The sequence below is a fragment of the Procambarus clarkii genome, chromosome 67, assembly GCF_040958095.1.
Source record: "Procambarus clarkii isolate CNS0578487 chromosome 67, FALCON_Pclarkii_2.0, whole genome shotgun sequence".
In the NCBI taxonomy this organism is placed as follows: Eukaryota; Metazoa; Arthropoda; class Malacostraca; order Decapoda; family Cambaridae; genus Procambarus; species Procambarus clarkii.
The window spans coordinates 20,147,090-20,169,113 of NC_091216.1; the positions used below are offsets into that span (position 1 = coordinate 20,147,090).

General features: G+C 43.3%; 1 protein-coding gene across 2 annotated transcripts in view; it reads right to left on the bottom strand.

Moving 5' to 3' along the window:
• Nucleotides 1-22,024, bottom strand: part of Acsl (Acyl-CoA synthetase long-chain) — an 84,358-nt gene that overhangs the window by 52,015 nt on the left and 10,319 nt on the right. Inside the window, exon 1 of one of the 2 annotated variants that reach the window (XM_045757724.2) lies at nucleotides 1,964-2,099. The exons of the other annotated variant lie outside the window; for it this stretch is intronic. Coding sequence (XP_045613680.2) covers nucleotides 1,964-2,004 — 41 coding nt within the window. The 5' untranslated portion in view covers nucleotides 2,005-2,099. Of the gene's footprint in view, nucleotides 1-1,963; nucleotides 2,100-22,024 lie in introns of those variants that run through there. 2 annotated transcript variants of the gene reach the window in all.

The following is a 22,024-nucleotide window of genomic DNA, read 5'->3' on the forward strand; positions in this document are numbered from 1 at the left end:
AATAACCCTCCCTGGCCACAATAACCTTCGCTGGCCACAATAACCCTCGCTGGCCACAATAACCCTCCCTGGCCACAATAACCCTCGCTGGCCACAATAACCCTCCCTGGCCACAATAACCCTCGCTGGCCACAATAACCCTCGCTGGCCACAATAACCCTCCCTGGCCACAATAACCTTCGCTGGCCACAATAACCCTCCCTGGCCACAATAACCCTCGCTGGCCACAATAACCCTCGCTGGCCACAATAACCCTCGCTGGCCACAATAACCCTCCCTGGCCACAATAACCCTCCCTGGCCACAATAACCCTCGCTGGCCACAATAACCCTCGCTGGCCACAATAACCCTCGCTGGCCACAATAATCCTCCCTGGCCACAATAACCCTCGCTGGCCACAATAACCCTCGCTGGCCACAATAACCCTCCCTGGCCACAATAACCCTCCCTGGCCACAATAACCCTCCCTGGCCACAATAACCCTCGCTGGCCACAATAACCCTCGCTGGCCACAATAACCCTCGCTGGCCACAATAACCCTCGCTGGCCACAATAACCCTCCCTGGCCACAATAACCCTCGCTGGCCACAATAACCCTCGCTGGTCACAATAACCCTCCCTGGCCACAATAACCCTCGCTGGCCACAATAACCCTCCCTGGCCACAATAACCCTCCCTGGCCACAATAACCCTCCCTGGCCACAATAACCCTCGCTGGCCACAATAACCCTCCCTGGCCACAATAACCCTCCCTGGCCACAATAACCCTCGCTGGCCACAATAACCCTCCCTGGCCACAATAACCCTCCCTGGCCACAATAACCCTCCCTGGCCACAATAACCCTCGCTGGCCACAATAACCCTCCCTGGCCACAATAACCCTCGCTGGCCACAATAACCCTGGCCACAATAACCCTCGCTGGCCACAATAACCCTCCCTGGCCACAATAAGCCTCCCTGGCCACATTAACCCTCCCTGGCCACAATAATCCTCCCTGGCCACAATAACCCTAGCTGGTCACAATAACCCTCCCTGGCCACAATAACCCTCCCTGGCCACAATAACCCTCCCTGGCCACAATAACCCTCCCTGGCCACAATAACCCTCGCTGGCCACAATAACCCTCGCTGGCCACAATAACCCTCGCTGGCCACAATAACCCTCCCTGGCCACAATAACCCTCGCTGGCCACAATAACCCTCCCTGGCCACAATAACCCTCGCTGGCCACAATAACCCTCGCTGGCCACAATAACCCTCGCTGGTCACAATAACCCTCGCTGGTCACAATAACCCTCGCTGGCCACAATAACCCTCCCTGGCCACAATAACCCTCCCTGGCCACAATAACCCTCCCTGGCCACAATAACCCTCCCTGGCCACAATAACCCTCGCTGGCCACAATAACCCTCCCTGGCCACAATAACCCTCGCTGGCCACAATAAGCCTCGCTGGCCACAATAACCCTCGCTAGCCACAATAAGCTTGGATGGTCGGCGTTCAATCCCCGACTATCCAAGTGGTTGGGGCACCATTCCTTTCCCCCGTCCCATCCCAAATCCTTATGCTGACCCCTTCCCAGTGCTATATAGTGATAATGACTTGGCGCTTTCTTCTGATAATTCCCTCCCTTCCTCCCCAGAATACCCCTTTGGTGCCCAAACTTCCCTTAATAAATCCGTCGGTCCCCCACACTTATAGTAGGCCTAAAAAAAGTAGGCCTTTGGAAACAATAAGTATCCTAGGCCTACTCTGACGATAAAAGTCTATGTAGACGATCACTGAGACACTGGAAGTAGGATTTCAGAATTGGGTGAAAATACTAAGCGGAGACCGACTATGGTTGCCTGGCCCGGGAGGAGTTCAGGGGAACTTGACGACTATGAGAAAATGAAACCGAGTGGGAAGGGTTGGGTAAGATGCCCAAGACGAGCGTCTTCACCGGGCACGAACACACTCTTACCTCTCACACTGTGTGGCTGCCTCCACGCCTGGCTCCTCCATCGTGGCTACTATACCCCCCTTGCACTCACTTCACTCGGCGGATCAGAGAGCGCACAAGCCTCACCACCTCCCGCTAACACGGTTATATTTACACTGGAAGGACTGAACCCACACGACGTACACCTTCCCTCGCTGCCGCTACACACACACACAACTAAACTTGCTACACAAAGTGTTTACAACACTGGTCATCTCCGCCATCAAGGAGTCACTCATAATAACCATAGACCACGCTGCGGCGGTCATCCACGAACCGAGACAATAGGTGAAGACGCACATAATAAATGCCAATAAGAGCACGTGGCACCTGCGGCAAGGAAGCGGCAGGCCCCGCTGGGGTTCCGGTCGCACAATGGCCGCCAGCGCCAAATTCTAATCGTGATGTAACCTTAATGATCAATTCCCTGCCGGATGCTGCACGCTCATAACCATGCAACGACCCATTACATCTACCCTTCACACACAACCACATGATCTACTCTCATTAAGCTAAGGACGCTATTGACAATAATACTCACCGTATCCACCGGCTTCAATGCTCTAGTTGTACACAGGTATAAACTCTGAGTTACACCCCATGATGGGGTACTAGTGTACCTACACCCATCAACACCTCATGATGGGGTACTAGTGTACCTACACCCATCAACACCCCATGATGGGGTACTAGTGTACCTACACCCATCAACACCCCATGATGGGGGTACTAGTGTACCTACACCCATCAACACCCCATGATGGGGTACTAGTGTACCTACACCCATCAACACCCCATGATGGGGGTACTAGTGTACCTACACCCATCAACACCCCATGACGGGGTACTAGTGTACCTACACCCATCAACACCCCATGATGGGGGTACTAGTGTACCTACACCCATCAACACCCCATGACGGGGTACTAGTGTACCTACACCCATCAACACCCCATGATGGGGTACTAGTGTACCTACACCCATCAACACCCCATGATGGGGAACTAGTGTACCTACACCCATCAACACCCCATGATGGGGTACTAGTGTACCTACACCCATCAACACCCCATGATGGGGTACTAGTGTACCTACACCCATCAACACCACATGATGGGGGTACTAGTGTACCTACACCCATCAACACCCCATGATGGGGTACTAGTGTACCTACACCCATCAACACCCCATGATGGGGTACTAGTATACCTACACCCGTCTCTCCATAGGCCTCCCCCCTCCCCATGCAGCAGGGGGGAGGGGTACACACACATCAACATAGGTACAGACAGGCACTGTGAAGGATTATTACAGGTATTATCAGCCTTTGCCTACTTAGTAAATAACTTAAAAATATAAGTAGCATAATAAATTCAACGTTGTTTGAGTTTGCAAAAACTAATATTCCTCAAATAGTTCCCAGTCTTCACACTCTCAAGATAACGTTACTTTAAGGGTTGGTAAATGTTTATTCTCCTTGTTTGATGAATTTGTTCACTTGAGAGAGTTAAGCGACTCCCAGCTGCGTCTGGGTACAAGTGACAGGATGAACAACCCAGCTGCGTCTGGGTACAAGTGACAGGATGAACAACCCAGCTGCGTCTGGGTACAAGTGACAGGATGAACAACCCAGCTGCGTCTGGGTACAAGTGACAGGATGAACAACCCAGCTGCGTCTGGGTACAAGTGACAGGATGAACAACCCCAGCTGCGTCTGGGTACAAGTGACAGGATGAACAACCCAGCTGCGTCTGGGTACAAGTGACAGGATGAACAACCCCAGCTGCGTCTGGGTACAAGTGACAGGATGAACAACCCAGCTGCGTCTGGGTACAAGTGACAGGATGAACAACCCCAGCTGCGTCTGGGTACAAGTGACAGGATGAACAACCCAGCTGCGTCTGGGTACAAGTGACAGGATGAACAACCCAGCTGCGTCTGGGTACAAGTGACAGGATGAACAACCCCAGCTGCGTCTGGGTACAAGTGACAGGATGAACAACCCAGCTGCGTCTGGGTACAAGTGACAGGATGAACAACCCAGCTGCGTCTGGGTACAAGTGACAGGATGAACAACCCAGGGAAATTTCTTTATATTGGAGGGTGTTGTACATGCTGTTATTGCATTATGTTCGCTACATCGTAGGTGTGGTCGCAAAGGGTATAATGAGGGGGGCGCCGTGGTCGCAAAGGGTATAATGAGGGGGGCGCCGTGGTCGCAAAGGGTATAATGAGGGGGGCGCCGTGGTCGCAAAGGGTATAATGAGGGGGGCGCCGTGGTCGCAAAGGGTATAATGAGGGGGGCGCCGTAGTCGCAAAGGGTATAATGAGGGGGGCGCCGTGGTCGCAAAGGGTATAATGAGGGGGGCGCCGTGGTCGCAAAGGGTATAATGAGGGGGGCGCCGTGGTCGCAAAGGGTATAATGAGGGGGCGCCGTGGTCGCAAAGGGTATAATGAGGGGGGCGCCGTGGTCGCAAAGGGTATAATGAGGGGGCGCCGTGGTCGCAAAGGGTATAATGAGGGGGGCGCCGTGGTCGCAAAGGGTATAATGAGGGGGGCGCCGTGGTCGCAAAGTGTATAACGAAGGGGGCCGTGGTCACAATAGGTATTTACGACTATTCATGCCCGTGCCACCTCTTGTGTATGGCTTAATCTTTATCAATCAAAAGTTATAATGAAGGGGGCCATGATCGCAAGAGGTATAATGAAGGGGGCTATTATCGCAAGAGGTATAATGAAGGGAGCCCATTATCGCAAGAGGTATAATGAAGGGGGCCTATTATCGCAAGAGGTATAATGAGGGGGCCGTGGTCACAACGGATATGATCGGCCATAGCAGTAAATGGTGTATAAGCTGGCAGCTGTATTCATCTAGTTGTGTTGTGTTTGCGAGGGTTACGCTTTGCTCTTTCGGCCCGCCTCTCAACTGTCAATCAACTGTTTACTACTTTTTTTCCCACACCACACACACCCCAGGAAGCAGCCCGTGACAGCTGACTAACTCCCAGGTACCTATTTACTGCTAGGTAACAGGGGCATTCAGGGTGAAAGAAACTTTGCCTATTTGTTTCTGCCTCGTGCGGGAATCGAACCCGCGCCACAAAATTACGAGTCCTGCGCGCTATCCACCAGGCTACGAGGCCCTCCTCGTGTGGCTTGGTCTTGTAGATGGTAAGTCTAATGTTGATAGTTGGACGAGTGTTTGATATGTAGTACTTCGGCTAGGTCTAATCTAATCAAATAGAGCTAGTCTGTAATATGTTTATTAAAATCCCTCAGTGTAAAGAACATATTTAAAACATGAATCCTACCCTTAAGGATATGTTAAGCATTAACTACCCAATGATATATATTGCGCCCTTGTAAACTTTATAATGAAGTGTACACATTGGCCCATCAGGCAAATCTTCATACAAACGTATTAGCCTGCATAAATATATTGTCGGTACAGGATCTGAATCATGTTTTGTATACTACTGTACAGTATGCTAATAAGATAATATTACTGACTAGCCTGATAATAATTATATATAATGAAGTATAATTATAGTATATATAATAATTATATATACAGTGACTTTATAAACCTTAATACTGGCCTCTCTCTCTCTCTCTCTCTCTCTCTCTCTCTCTCTCTCTCTCTATATATATATATATATATATATATATATATATATATATATATATATATATATATATATATATATAATCAGGCAATATTACATACATGAATAAAGCAGAGTAAAAACAGCTCTAAGCTAATGTAAGGATTTCATTGTCTAATAAATGGATTGTATTCGCCACCCAAATGGTGTTAGTACTTGATGCCATGTTGCCAAACTGTATATAATGTCATGCTTGCAAACTCGTGTATCCTCTACCCTTGAGAATGTTTTGAGATATACATGAAAGCTTGAAATACCTTCTTTCTTCTTTTGTAAAGTCACCATTTGTTGCGGCCTCAGCACAAGTATGTGCATACACGCACCTTAAATTAAAATTAGTCTACTAAAAGTTGATTATATATATATATATATATATATATATATATATATATATATATATATATATATATATATATATATATATATATATATACATATATATATATATATATATATAGCTAGCTTATGTAAGGATATAATATAACACAAGTGACCAAAAAAATTGATGAGGGCAACACAGTAGGGGCAATTAGGTTACTTACCAGTGAAGAAACAATCGCACCTAGATTGTTTGCAACTGCAGACTCACTGAGAGAGAAGCACCCTCCCAGAGTACCATGGGGAACCCACTGCTCGGGACACAAATGTCCCAGACATGGGACCTCTATTCCTCCAAGCGTCAGAGATATACAAAGCCATCATATCATTTCCGCCAGGTCCAGCAGGGGGATACACTGGAGTAAGACCTCAGCACCTCAAGGAGATGGCGAACCCAGTTCTCGGCGAAGTTGCCGAGACACTACTGTCAGAGGTCGCGAAGTTTGTCAACGACTGCCTCTCTGGGCTGATCCCAGATACAATTAAACCCTTCTTCTTTGGAGAATACCTTTGTGCCCTAAAGAAAAAGGATGGTGGAGTCAGACCCATTGCCGAGGGTAACACACTTCAGCGCCTTGTTGCTAGGGCAGCTTTCAGAAAAATTAGCATAGAAGCTGCAACGATGCTCCGACCCCATCAACTAGGTTTTGGTGTCCCCCATGGCTGTGAAGCAGCAGCTCATGTAGCACGAGCCTATATTAAGCACCTCCCAGAAAATAAGGCATTAATTAAATTAGATTTTAAAAATGCCTTTAACCAGGTAAAAAGGGATGTGGTACTGGAAGCAATTCGAACAAGCTTTCCTGGTCTACTCCCCTTCGTCTCAGCAGGGTACAGTAGGGAATCGACACTGTTGTTTGGGGAACGAAGTTGATTCAGCAGAAGGTGTCCAGCAGGGAGACCCACTTGCCCCTTTCCTTTTCTGCATGGCAGCTAAGGAGGTCACAAGCAGGTGGTCCAGCGAATTCAACATCTGGTTCCTGGACGAAGGCACCCTGGCAGACACAGGAATCCCAGTAGGAGATCTACAGCTAGCGAAATCTAAGGGAGAGGAATTAGGCCTCACCCTAAACCCATCAAAGTGTGAAATCATCTCATCTATCTCGGTTATCTTGAGATGATTTCGGGGCTTAGCGTCCCCGCGGCCCGGTCCTCGACCAGAACCTCCTTTTTGTTACACCCCCCCCCCCCCTCCAGGAAGCAGCCCGTAGCAGCTAACTCCCAGGTACTTATTTACTGCTAAGTAACAGGGGCATGAGGGTGAAAGAAACATTTTTGCCTAGTTGTCTCCGCCTCCACCAGGGATTGAACCCAGAACCTCAGGACTAGGAATCCAAAGCGCTGTCCACCCAGCTGTGAGCGTGGCCAACCAATCTTAGCTGCAGTACGAATCTTATTGCCAGGAGCCCCAGTGATCGCTCCCACCAACAGTGTGCTGCTAGGGGCACCGCTGGGATCGAGGGCCATTGAGGTAGTCCTCGAAGAAAAGCTGAACGACCTGAGGTGGATGGAGGGAAGAATAGGGGCTTTGGATGCTCAAGATGCTTTGTACCTTCTCACAAGGTGCCTGGCTCTGCCCAGACTTACCTATTTCCTAAGGTGTGCTTCCTACTTCGACAGCCCAAAATTAACAGAATATGACTCACTCTTAAAGTCAATAACTATGAAAGTGTTAAACCTCTCCCTGCAAGATGACCAATGGGACCAAGCAACGCTCCTAGTTAGACTCGGGGGTATAGATAGGTATTCGCAAGGCGACACAGTTAGCATTGTCGGCATTATTATCCTTGACCAGTGCTACAAGTGATTTAGTGAATGAAATACTACCAGAATACCTAAGGAATTTCACTGGATTCGTGATCCCAAATTTGCGGAAGGAGCTGGTCCGTGGGACACTCTTGCCAACTCACACCCTCGACCAACTTTTTCAAACGACGTCAAACAGGCCAAATGGAACAGCCCCATAGTGGAGAACATCGCCACAACATTGTTGGAGGCAGCTTCTGGGAAGGACAGAGCGCGTCTTCTAGCTATGCAAGCTCCCCATGCTTGCACAGTTGGCTGAGACTTCCTGTTGGCAGTCCCTAATTCCGCCTTGGGCACCCACCTGAACCATCGGGCCCTAAGTATTAGTGTTGCCCTGCGCCTTGCCGCCTCTATCTCTGCCGAACACTGGTGTATTTGCGGTCATGCACGGGCAGACCAATACGGCAGCCATGGTCTCATCTGTCGTAAGACAGGGAAAGATTGCCAGACATGAAGCAGTCAATGACATCATCAAGAGAAGTTTGGCTACAGCTGGGTGTCCAGCACAAAGGGAACCTCAGTTGTGCAGACCTGACAACAGCCAAAAACGCCCAGATGGAGTCACCCTGCAGCCGTAGAGGGAAGGTAAACAGGTCGTGTGGGACTACACGTCTGCGTCTACATTGGCTGATACCTTTCTACCTTACAGCACAGCTGATGGAGGCGGGGCGGCCACCTTCAGGGAGACCCAGAAAACCAACAAGTACAGAGACCTGTTATAGGTTCGTGCCGATAAGCTCTGAGACTCTAGGCGCCTGGGGTAAATGTGCACTTAAGTTCTTAAAGGAGGTGTGCGAGGAATTCACTGGGAAAACTAAAGACTCACGCGCGGCCAGTTTCCTGTTCCAGCGCCTCAGTGTCGCAGTTCAGAGAGGAAATGCGTGCTGTATGCTGAGTACGCACCCAACCTCCGAGGAGCTGGATGAGATCTTCGAACACTGATTGTTATATTATATATATATATATATATATATATATATATATATATATATATATATATATATATATATATATATATATATATATATATATGTGTGTGTGTGTGTGTGTGTGTGTGTGTGTGTGTGTGTGTGTGTGTGTGTGTGTTCTCTGTAAGCTGTAGCATTCCAATAAAATAAAATGAAACAAAATAATACAAAATATATAAAAAAATAATAGGGGTGGTAGGATAGGAAAAGATTAAAGTGTTCAGTGAGAATCCACAAGGTCTCTTCTGAATAATTTTTATTTTCATCTTCGAGGTTGTGGGTCCCTACAATTGCACCAGAGGTGGTACCCCTATATTATATATATTATATATATATATATATATATATATATATATATATATATATATATATATATATATATATATAATGTCGTACCTAGTAGCCAGAACTCACTTCTCAGCCTACTATTCAAGGCCCGATTTGCCTAATAAGCCAAGTTTTCCTGAATGAATATATTTACTATAATTTTTTTCTTATGAAATGATAAAGCTACCCTTTTCACTATGTATGAGGTCAATTTTTTTTTATTGGAGTTAAAATTAACGTAGATATATGACCGAACCTAACCAACCCTACCTAACCTAACCTAACCTATATATATAGGCAAGGTTAGGTTAGGTAGCCAAAAAAAGCTAGGTTAGGTTAGGTAGGTTAGGTAGACGAAAAAACATTAATTCATGAAAACTTGGCTTATTAGGCAAATCGGGCCTTGCATAGTAGGCTGAGAAGTGAGTTCTGGCTACTAGGTACGACATATATATATATATATATATATATATATATATATATATATATATATATATATATATATATATATATATATATATATGTCGTACCTAGTAGCCAGAACTCACTTCTCAGCCTACTATGCAAGGCCCGATTTGCCTAATAAGCCAAGTTTTCATGAATTAATGTTTTTTCGTCTGCCTAACCTACCTAACCTAACCTAACCTAGCGTTTTTTGGCTACCTAACCTAACCTTACCTATATATATAGGCTAGGTTAGGTTAGGTAGGGTTGGTTAGGTTCAGTCATATATCTACGTTAATTTTAACTCCAATAAAAAAAAAATGACCTCATACATAGTGAAAAGGGTAGCTTTATCATTCCATAAGAAAAAAATTATAGTAAATATATTAATTCAGGAAAACTTGGCTTATTAGGCAAATCGGGCCTTGAATAATAGGCTGAGGAGTGAGTTCTGGCTACTAGGTACGACATATATATATATATATATATATATATATATATATATATATGTCGTACCTAGTAGCCAGAACGCACTATTCAGCCTACTATGCAAGGCCCAATTTGCCTAATAAGCCAAGTTTTCATGAACTAATTGTTTTTCGACTACCTAACCTAACCTAACCTAACCTAACTTTTTCGGCTACCTAACCTAACCTAACCTATAAAGATAGGTTAGGTTAGGTTAGGTAGGGTTGGTTAGGTTCGGTCATATATCTACGTTAATTTTAACTCCAATAAAAAAATATTGACCTCATACATAATGAAATGGGTAGCTTTATCATTTCATAAGAAAAAAATTAAAGAAAATATATTTATTCAGGAAAACTTGGCTTATTAGGCAAATCGGGCCTTGCATAGTAGGCCGAAAAGTGCGTTCTGGCTACTAGGTACGACATATATATATATATATATATATATATATATATATATATATATATATATATATATATATATATATATATATATATATATGTAACCACTAAGAACTCTAATTGACCCGGCCAGGATTCGAACCCATGCCGTCCAGGATCACCCCTAAATGTACACGGTACCGTGACCACCACACCAATGATCGTCTAATCATAAATCATAGACGATCATTGGTGCGGTGGCCACGGAACTGTGTACGTTTAGGGGTGATCCTGAGGTCGAATCCTGGCCGAGTCAATTAGAGTACAATCCGGGATTCCACTGAACAAGTAAAAGCAAGCAATTAGTGTTGGAACACACGCCGCGGGTTCCAACACTAACCGAGATTCCCAAATTAATATATTGAGCTCTAGATGGGGGACCCTAACTACAAAAAAAGTTATCCACACTGTACATGCAATATTTGATACAACTTTTATGAAGAAAATACACCAAAATATTGTTTTCTTTCTTCTTGTGGCGCACCTTGGAGGGGGGGGGGAGCCATGTGGCAGACCCAAGTTTGTGAACCCCTCGTCTAGTGAACCCCTCGTCTAGACAGACACAAGAGTGGTTGGGGATGGATATATATATATATATAGAACTTGCCTGGCACGGGCCAACACACACGGTATATACAGTAGGCCTACACCAAGTATGTGTAACATGTGACTGCTTAGTGGGCAGCCACGCTACAGGGCAAGCTACACACTATTACAAGTGTTACAATACAATGGTGTAACAACCACGACCCCGACCCCCCCCCCCCCCTTGACAGTCACACCACCGAAATGACAACATCAACACTCAAGGTCAACACAACATTATCAATCAAACCAATTACAACGAGAATGTACGACGACAAAGATAACTGTTATCATTAATTGTAAGATCAAATGCTCTACGTAATTACACCAACCTTGTATGAAAAATAATAATTCTGTGCCATATATATATATGGCACAGAATATATATTTGTCCAAGATTTATATATATAATATATATATATATATATATATATATATATATATATATATATATATATAATATATATATATATATATATATATATATATATATATATAAATCTTGGACAAATATATATTTATCCAATAGAAGTATATTTAGTAGTGCATGTGGCAACAGATCGTGATTATATGATTATAATTCATTGTCTCGGGAGACAGACAGCCAGTTTATATATACTGTACATGTTAGCCTTATATCAAATTCCCCCCCCCCCCCCCACCCCCCTTCAGAGTCAAATTACTGCCCCTCTCCAGGATGCAGCAACCCCGCAGCAAGCTGACTAACTCCTGGGTACCTAGGTGAACAGAGGATTGGGTGACAGGAAATGCGTCCAACCATTTCTGCCCCGCTCGGGATTCGAACCCGGAATTCTCTATTGTGAGTGGAGAACGAACCCGACTGCACTACGGAGACCCTTGATATACAACCCACGTGGCAACAATCCACTAAGTAGCCGATTATTTAATATACGAAATAGAGCCTCGACACCATTCCACCCATTCCTAACACGCTAACACAGTGAAGAATGCCTTCATCACACGCTACGCTTTATAACTTTCTCTTTAATATTATCTTGTGCTTAACTGTGGCAAGAATATATACCAAACATTATCGGAAATGCTAATCAATGTTACAAACCCAAACTTAATATAACCTTTTTTTTCATTTTCATCTCTGTATTATATGACTGGTGCACCGCTGGCCACGTATGGTTATGGCAGTTTACGTCAGTTATTACTCAAATGAATACTGACAGATACGGAAGGCCTTGTTGGGAGTGTTCATCCTGGGAGAGAATGGTGAGGGGCCGCGCGAGGTGAGGGCGGAGTCTGAGGATCACCTCATGTGACGTCACTTGCGTTATCCTTCCCCCCATTTACCCCCCCCCCCCCCACCCCCACCCCCACCCACATGCCCACGATAACACACAATAGCCAACTCACCACAGGATGATACATATAGTGTATCAGTTACTTTGGTTTATTTTCATAACATTAAATTTGTTGTATGTATCCCATACATATGGGAACAATATAATAATGACTTCTAGATATCATTAGGCAATTTTGTATATTAAAACCGGATCAACATAACAGGATGTGGCTAATTAACATTTACCAAGCTTGCAATAATTACGGAGCACTCTGGTTGTGGCGTCGTTAATGAGTCAGTTGGAGGCGTCCTTCATTTAGTTATTAAAGCCGAATTCTTGGCAAAGTTATCCGACACCGAATATACATGTTTCATCTAATCTCTGGATTAACTTCATAATCTTGGACTGACTCCAACACGAAGCGCCCAACAGGAGGAAAACAGCTCTGAGACTAACATTCCACAGAGATTATCCCTCTATAGAGAATGGAGCATACTTAGTCTGTCTCCTACCCTTGGTCGCAAGAGTCAGCGGAGTATGCAATCCCATCCTGAAAATATCCGCCGTCCAACGAAAGGGAAGAGCGAACTGATGTGACAAAACGCCTTATAATCTATTGTAACTTGATCGAAATTTCACGAAAAAATAACCACCTTGACTAATTACAAATAAATTAAATATTCTCCCAAACAAAACCCTCCAAGCGCACACGTGTCGAGCCTTAACAGAGCTGAGGCTCGGAGTTTGGGCGACGAGATACTGATTACTAACCTAAACTACACCATAAAACAACTACAGTATGCCAGCTGTTACTAAAATACTAAATAAATGACATTCAAATATTATTCATTAAATACATGTATTCTCAGACCTCAACATCACCACCCACCGGTCTGGACAGGTTTTCACCCATTAATAAACAACCAGTTCCGGATAGTCTCTCCTCTCAGTAAACACACATGTTTGCAAGCACTGTGCTCAGTAACTGTCAACGTTTACACATGAGACTGTCAATTTCGCCAGCCGATACCATTTTCTAGTACGACAATTTTTGCCCTTAGATAGAGTATACGTCAAAATACTACGTTATATTAGGAGGACGGGTTGTTCAGTACCCATCAACGTTTCCAAGCACCGTGGCCAGAAACCATCAACGTTTCCGCACATCGTGCCCCTGTAACTTGACATTTCAAGACAAATACTGTGCTGCAAAAAACATAATAAATATAGTGGCAGTGTTACTAGAGATGAGTTGTGTCATCTGGTGTTGTGTCAACAAGAGATGTGTCGAGTCCTCGTCCTAATATACCGTTGCCTGACACACTAGGGAGGCATGCAGGTTACGAGGACGGACAGCATGAGGAAAGCAATATCTAAACTTGAGTTTAGGCGACTCAATGAAACCCAAACAACGATATGATCACTATGGACAAGCCATCTCTGAAAAATCGAGAGTGCATTTCTGTCTTATCATTTGCGCACGAAAATACAGTTAAGACGTGTGCAATAGAAAGCAGCATTATTCCACACATCCTAGACTACATGGCAACACCTCAGTCACCCCACACCCACTCTAAGCTGGCTATCATTGTTTCATCATCGCCTCCCCTACCCAACAATCGCCCCCACCCATGCTGACAGCTGATCATGAGACGAGACACTCCCCGACCCTCAGCCTCCTCTCTTATCTCTAGCCTACAGCACCCACCGTCTAGCCTCTCAAAGGCGGCTTCTGATGGAAGTAGAGCATGAAGTGCTGACAAAGATGTAGAGTAACACAGAAAATATTGAACAAATCCACAAGGGCCGTGACAAGGATTCGAACCTGCGTCCGAGAGCATCCCAGACGCTGCCTTAATCGACTGAGCTACGACATGGTAAAAAGAGTTGAAACCGAAGTTCTACCGAACTTACGTGATGCATCAAATGAACTTTGTTCATTTTCAATACTAAATAAATGACATTCAAATATTATTCATTAAATACATGTATGCTCAGACCTCAACATTACCACTCACCGGTCTGGACAGGTTTTCACACATTAATAAACAACCTGAACTTCGTTTGAATTTGAACCAAATTTGAACATTTAAACCAAATGAACTTTGTTCATTTGGTTCAAATGAACTTTGAACTTTGTTCATTGTTCATGAACTTTGTTTATTGTTCATGAACTTTGTTCATTGTTCATGAACTTTGTTCATTGTTCATGAACTTTGTTCATTGTTCATGAACTTTGTTCATTGTTCATGAACTTTGTTCATTGAAATTGAAATTGAAATTGAAATAAGTTTATTGAGGTAAAATACACACAAAGGGATGAGGTAGCTCAAGCTATTCTCACCCCATTCAGTACAACGTGTTAATATATACATAGACACACATCACAAACAATAAACATATTACCAAACATTCTGAGAGGTAAACATATACATTTCCTCCTTCACAAGTAGTATGGTATCAGACGTACACACAAATACTTTTATGACCTAGGTATACTGTATAGACAATTTGCAAGACACCTGCAGATAATTCAACAAAATATTACAATCTTGGTGCAAAATTCTTATATCTCTCAAGAATATCATCAACCTTTCCGTTGTGACACATCCAGGCTATTTGTTCAGGAACAGTCCTTATCTCAGTGTTTCTATATACATTAATCAACGGACAATCAAGAATATAATGGGCAAGGGTGTGAGACCTTAACATACCACATAGTTTACACTTCGTGTCATTACCATGAACATCTATCCCATATTCCCAGTAATATTTGTACCCAAGCCTGAGCCGCATGTACACAGAGTCACTCCAAGCATTTCTCCTTTTACCATAAGTGAAATGGGTGTTTTGACTCACATACATGTAGTGTTGCATGGTTTGACTTCTCTCATACATTATCTCTCTCCTCTCCACTCCCGCCTGTGCCTGAATATTTCTGATTTTGCTTCTTATTTGTCTCATTGTGAATTCACATTCAATGTCAACTTGTGGTTTTGATGTGGCACGTTTGGCCAAGTCATCCGCCACCTCGTTGAGCACTATTCCAACATGAGACGGAATCCACATGAATTTCACACTATAACCTTTCAGCTGTATCTCAGTTATTCTTCTCTTACAGTCCTCCACTATAGACATGAAGACTGGGTTTCGACTGTTTAAGGACTCCAGTGCTCCTCGGCTATCGACAAATACAAAAACATTTTTGTCGTCATGACGTACTTCCTCCAAACACGCCAGAATGGCCTGCAGTTCAGCTTGTGTGGATGATATATAATTACTAAGCCGGAGTTCAATTATCCTGTCCACAGTCCCAAACTCCGTATAATCCCTTATTAGGACACCACACCCTGCCCTGCCATCTTCCGCCACCGACCCGTCGCAATATACATGTAAACTGTTGCCTCTTGGTAACCGAGATATCATGCTTCCATACAAACACCGTAATTGTCCCGGTTCATGATGAATCTTTTTCACCTTGAGGGGTACAATTTCGACGTCTATTTTCTGTACTATCCAGGGAGCAGACATATTACACTGTCGAGAGGGTTTACAGCAGTCAAGTACGTCGTATTCCCTGAGGTCATGAGCTAATCCTCTCGTATAGCGTGTCTCCCTCAGTTTCCTGGAAGTGTGTACGTCACTCAAGCAGGTCTGAACGCTCTCAAACAGCTTATCCCCTCCTTTTCTCCGCATGAAACGAATAGATACTCTAGTGTTAATGTCACGGACTCTATCACACACACTCTGTAAATTTAATTCCATTCTCATTATTTCAATCATTGCATTTCTTTGACATCCAAGAATAATCCTCATAGCCTCGTTCTGTATCAGCTCTATTTTTTGAATTCTGCCTTGGCCTGTGTAAGACAATACGGGTGCTGCGTAGTCTATCAGGGATCGAACTTTGTTCATTGTTCATGAACTTTGTTCATTTGATCAAAATCACGAAATCAATTGATTGATGCATCAAATGATGCCTCACGTTATTGTGATTTCTGTGTGTACAGAAAATATTAGTAAGACTATCTGTAGATGTAGTTTCGCTTGTAACGTGTATTCCCGTCCTGGTGTTAACCGCACTATCGTCACCACCCACCAAAAAGTAATTAATCTTAAGGATTAAATACAACAAAATTTGTTAACATAGTAGCTAAACAGATTTTGTAGGTAACTGTAGCTGGTCACACCACAGGTAAATTTTGACTGCATTAAAAAATTTACATCGCTAATTATGCGCAAAGTACATGCACATAGCGAGTAGCGTGAAAAAGCCATTCAAAAGCATCCTAGCAACAGTTACGAAATTTAGATTTGTCGTTAAATGTGGAGATTGAGTGATGGCACGGCAGTGATAAAGCATGAGTGACACTTGACCTTGTAATACAAGCCTGGATATTAATGAGTGAGGGGGGGGGGTAGTGCGCGCGCGCACGCCTCAGGCTACTAGTGCAGACAATAACAAATGTTACTTTTTAAGTATACAATTCCATTGTTCTACTCATGACCAGTACTGTATTTGCCTACTGCACTAATTTAGAATGGACACGTGTCCACATGAGCAAAACTGACTTCTATTGGCTTTGTAGACAAATATTTTACACAAACCCTCCATTACGGATACTATATTTAAAAAAACTAAAGAATATAATCTTTAAAACATACTTGTTTCACGAACAATAAAATTACAATGTTATGATCATTCCGGGAAGGTGATAATCAGTAGCCATGCTCGTGCTCATGTGCTGAAAACTCTCACCACCTGGACTTACTTCACCTTCCAATGGTACAATAACGGGGTGAGAATAGCTTGAGCTACCTCATCCCTTTGTGTGTATTTTACCTCAATAAACTTATTTCAATTTCAATTTCAAATGGTACAATAATGAAAACACAGATTCCAAGAACACTCACAAACACCTAATGGAGACCACGTACGACTTAAAGTACACGACTCTTGCCTGTGTTTAACTCTTACACAAAATGAATAGCTATGACTATTTTATTAACACGAGTATAACGAACTTAGTAAAATACTTATGGTGGGGTTAATTTAGTTCTCAAATGTTCTTGGAATTCGAAATTTAACGAATTTATGTTGGGTTTACATTTTTGGCAGTTACAGAACTAAGCTTTATTTTAATAAAAATAAAATTGCAAATTTCAATATTTACTAAATTACCGAGCCATCTCAACCAAAACAGCTGTACGATAAAACGTCCCTGCGAGAGTCCATCACAGTGATAAAGGAAAATTGAGGCAGAGAAAGCAACTCAGAGCACAAATTTGCTGTACCATGAAAATATGTTTTGCCATGAAAATGCTAGTCTCCGGGGGGGTAGGCGGCACACACACAGTATGTATGACCATGAAAACAATGGATTAGCCAATGCCGTCGGCAGACTTAGACCAATTCAACAAGGCAATTGAGCATGAGGATTGAAGTGTTCAAGGAAAGACTTTTCAAAACAGAAGGTGGAGTATAAACTTTAACCACGTACGACAGGGTTTTGCAAAATTTCCCAAGCGGGACCATGAGGGGCAAAGCAGCCACAACACGAGGAGACACATCGCCAATACAAGCTCTGAGACTCTGGCAAACGAGCCATCCTTGCAGAAAAAGGAGAGCAGCGAGAGGGAAAAGGCTCCTCCCGAGGAGCGGTGGTCAGAGCGGTGCTCACTCCCCGTGGGAGTGAGAATGTTGCAGAGACCGCACGAGGTAGCAAAGGTAGTTATGATTACGACGATCCTGGAGACAGATTCAACATGCAAGCTCTGGGCGGGGAATGAATCAAAGGCACCAGAGCTGAGGCATAACCCAGTGTGCTGCAGAGCATCAAGAACACAAAAGGTCGAGAGATGCCGATTGAATATGCGGGGCAGCCATAATCGAGCTTAAAGAAAAGATAGAAGTGAAAATAACGGAGTACGTCTATAATCCCCCACGAAGTATGGGACGAGGCCCTTAGTTAAGGTAAGAGCCTCATCTCATACGATATAAGGCAGCTAGGCGATCGGGCGCCTCCGTTGGCGTCAGGATAACCTGAATACCTGTCCGGGAGGGAATGAACTGAACACCAGGATCCACAGAGTTTATAAAGTGTCTGTATGTGCGCAAATCATGAGGACAGGAACGGTTATCATGGGAGACATCAAAATATTTGGGCCACGTTGCGGGACCAAACAGATCCTGAATTGTAGCAGCTGTTGAGGGACATGTGCACACGCTATAGCGAGGACGTCGCTTTGGACCTCTTGGAAACAAGGGACAAAAGGCACTCTAGTATTCAACACAGTTGGAGTCACTCCAAGTAACATGGCAGTCACCATTGGGAAGGAAGAGGATCCGAAGGGGGCAGTCAATGACAAAGCTTGGTCAGGGCCCACAATAGCCAGAGATGTGGAGACCGAACTTCCAACAATTCGACTCAGGGGCCTGATTGCCTACCACACGAGTCTGAGGAGAAATGCTGTCAGGTTGAAACAAAAAAAAATAAAACAGACTTCACTGCCCATCACCCCCACCCACCATGAAGCTCAGTATGTGGAGGCACAGGCCTACGGGCAAGCCTCCACATGGGTTACCGGAACAGTGTACGTTGGTCACTATTGAAGAGAGAATGGTAGCCCAGGAATGATAGGCATACCAACCCTACACTGCCCACTTGACCCAATGTTTAACTAGGCAAACTAACCATTCGAGCTGATTAAGGTGGACAACACTGAAACTTCATGTTTTATCCTAGTCTCTCCACCAATACAGCATACCGCACCCCTGGGACTTCAGCCGCTGCATAGGCTTAACTACCAAATGAAGGAACATAGGGGAATGTACGGATCACCATGCCCGTAGCACACAGGAGGGCAATTTGCTTGTGCACCGTCACAGCAGGCTGGCAAGGGGAGCAGGAGCCACCCGCACCTACCCGCAGGCGGCGCACAAGAGCCTTACCTAGTCAAGTAGCTACTCGATAAGGGGGCATAAATGAAGTAATAAATTTGCTTACTAGAATTTATCTGATCGTGCTTATCTCAGTCCGTGCTCATTTTAATATGTACGTACTAATAGGACACTAAGTACCATACAAGTCTTACACAGAATTCAATTTTGTAAAAAAAAAACACTGTATATAGATCTAGACTAGATGGTTTAGTTGCTTTGTGTATCCACCTTTGTTTGGTATTATAGTAGTTTTATTTACAAAATAAATTACACTTAATAGGCACAAATTAACACAAAATTGTACATATTTCACACATGAGAGAAGAACCAACACACCGAGGCCTACACATCAGCACGGCCTACACAAACTCTTCAGCACGGGTGGGACACGAACAAGGGGACACAGGTGGAAACTTAGTACCCAGATGAGCCACAGAGACGTTAGAAAGAATTTTTTCAGTGTCAGAGTAGTTAATAAATGGAATGCACTAGGCAGTGATGTGGTGGAGGCTGACTCCATACACAGTTTCAAATGTAGATATGATAGAACCCAGTAGGCTCAGGAAATCTGTACACCAGTTGATTGACAGTTGAGAGGCGGGACCAAAGAGCCAGAGCTCAACCCCCGCAAGCATAATTAGATGAGTACATCACTATCAAGATCATGCACTTTCCACATCTGCAGGGTGAGGCTTACCTTGCTAAATCTGGGAGGGATATATTCCACACACGTTATAACCTATTGTAAAGGGAGCAATATCCTAAGCTACTCTATCCTTTAGAGATGTATCTTATTGTCTCAATAAACGTACTTGAACGCGAAGATTCCCTCCCAGTTCTTCAAGGCCCCAACTTGGTATCCTCTCTCATGCCGCCATGCTTCAATTGACAGGACTCTGACAAATTCTCACTATTATATACACGCCCATTTCAGCTGATAAGTTCCATTACTTATTCAATACATTGTCTAGTGACAATTCTGTACATTCTCTTCCAATAACCATTGCCTTCGCCCTGTAGTTGATGAATTCTTAACTTACACATTTTTTCGCTTTACAGATTTCTGGTTCATCTGGTTCATCTGGTTCATCTGGTTCATCTGGTCATTTCTGGTTCATATGCAGCCACTATGACAAAAATATATATGTCAAAACTAAAAAATGTACAAGGAAATAAGGAGAAAGAGGAGGATAACTGTAAGACGAAGAGAGTGGGCAGGAGAGTCAAGAGATAGACGAGAGGGGGAAGAGAAGTGTGAAAATTGGATGTGATTCAAAAGAGGTGAGCGCAAGGACAAATATAACGTACGTGAGGCAACTGGCACTTTACAAAACTAAATCATACAAAGAATAAAATACAACACACGTGTATCGAACCTGCTGACCCTTACATACGCTTCCCTGCTAAACAGGCAGGGGGTGAGCCAACCACAGAGAAGCAGTAAAATTCAATGCACAGGTAACAATGTTATTTTATATATATTATATATATATATATATATATATATATATTATATAATTTCCTAATTTCTATTGAGACTCGAGACCAATCCGCCCGTGATATTAAAGCATGTATGCGCTACATTTTGCGTAGTTGCACTTAATTCCCCAACACATTTCTTAAGGTCATATACCAAAGAAAACATCACTTACTATTCTAAACATGGCCAAAACAAGGCTACATTGCTCAATTACAATAGTAACCTTCCTCTTAGCACACGACATAAATGTATAAAGTCTCTAGTCAATATGAAGGTCTCTCACAATCACACAAACCACTGAAACCAATAATTCAGCGTCCCTCAGCTAGAAATAAATAATAGTACAAATAACTGCCATTGTTGAGGAAATAATGATAACCTGATATTTGCCAACTGATGTAACTAAGACATACACATGAAAATGTTGAAGCTATTATCTTCAGAGCTGTACAAAAGATAGCAGAAACCTGACTAGACAAAACTTCATTGAGCGTCAATTCAAATTTTCGATTCGCAATATCATTCACTGATACTTGTACATGTGTATGCATATTATTAACAACATTACTTTTATTTGTTGTCATGATATTGCGCTGATACCACCCATCTAACCCCCCCCCCCCCACCTTTATTGACAACAATTTCAATTTGTTCCTAAAAATTACCATCAGTGGAGGACAACATTTCCGCGTTACCCTATAAAGGAATCTTACTTTTATGATCATACTAAAGTGTTGTAAATTTCAAATTAAAAAAAAAAAAGCATTCTGAAAGCATCATATCAAAGGTGGGAAAAAACAAAGAACCAAATAAACACGATAAAACCAGAGGCTAAAATACCTAATTAATGACAAAATGCTCTTACAGTAATGTTTGGCTTTTAATAAATCCGTAAAACAAACAAATGCGAGTACCAACTTAATTTAATATCAAGACCCTGTTACATCAAATTCAAGCATTCTAATATAGGCTTAATAAAGAAACTACAAGTAGCCTATTGGACCATACGAGGCCACTACTGTTTACACCAACCCAAACTCATTCAAGTGATCCCACGTTCATTATGTTACCGGGTAGTTTATTCCGCAGATCAAACACCTTATTTCCAAACCAGTACTTCAACAGGTCTTTCTTCTATCTAAACTTATTAAATTTATATTCATTGCTTCGCGTTCTATTTTCTATTTTCTGAATTTAGCATCTTAATTAATATACCCTTT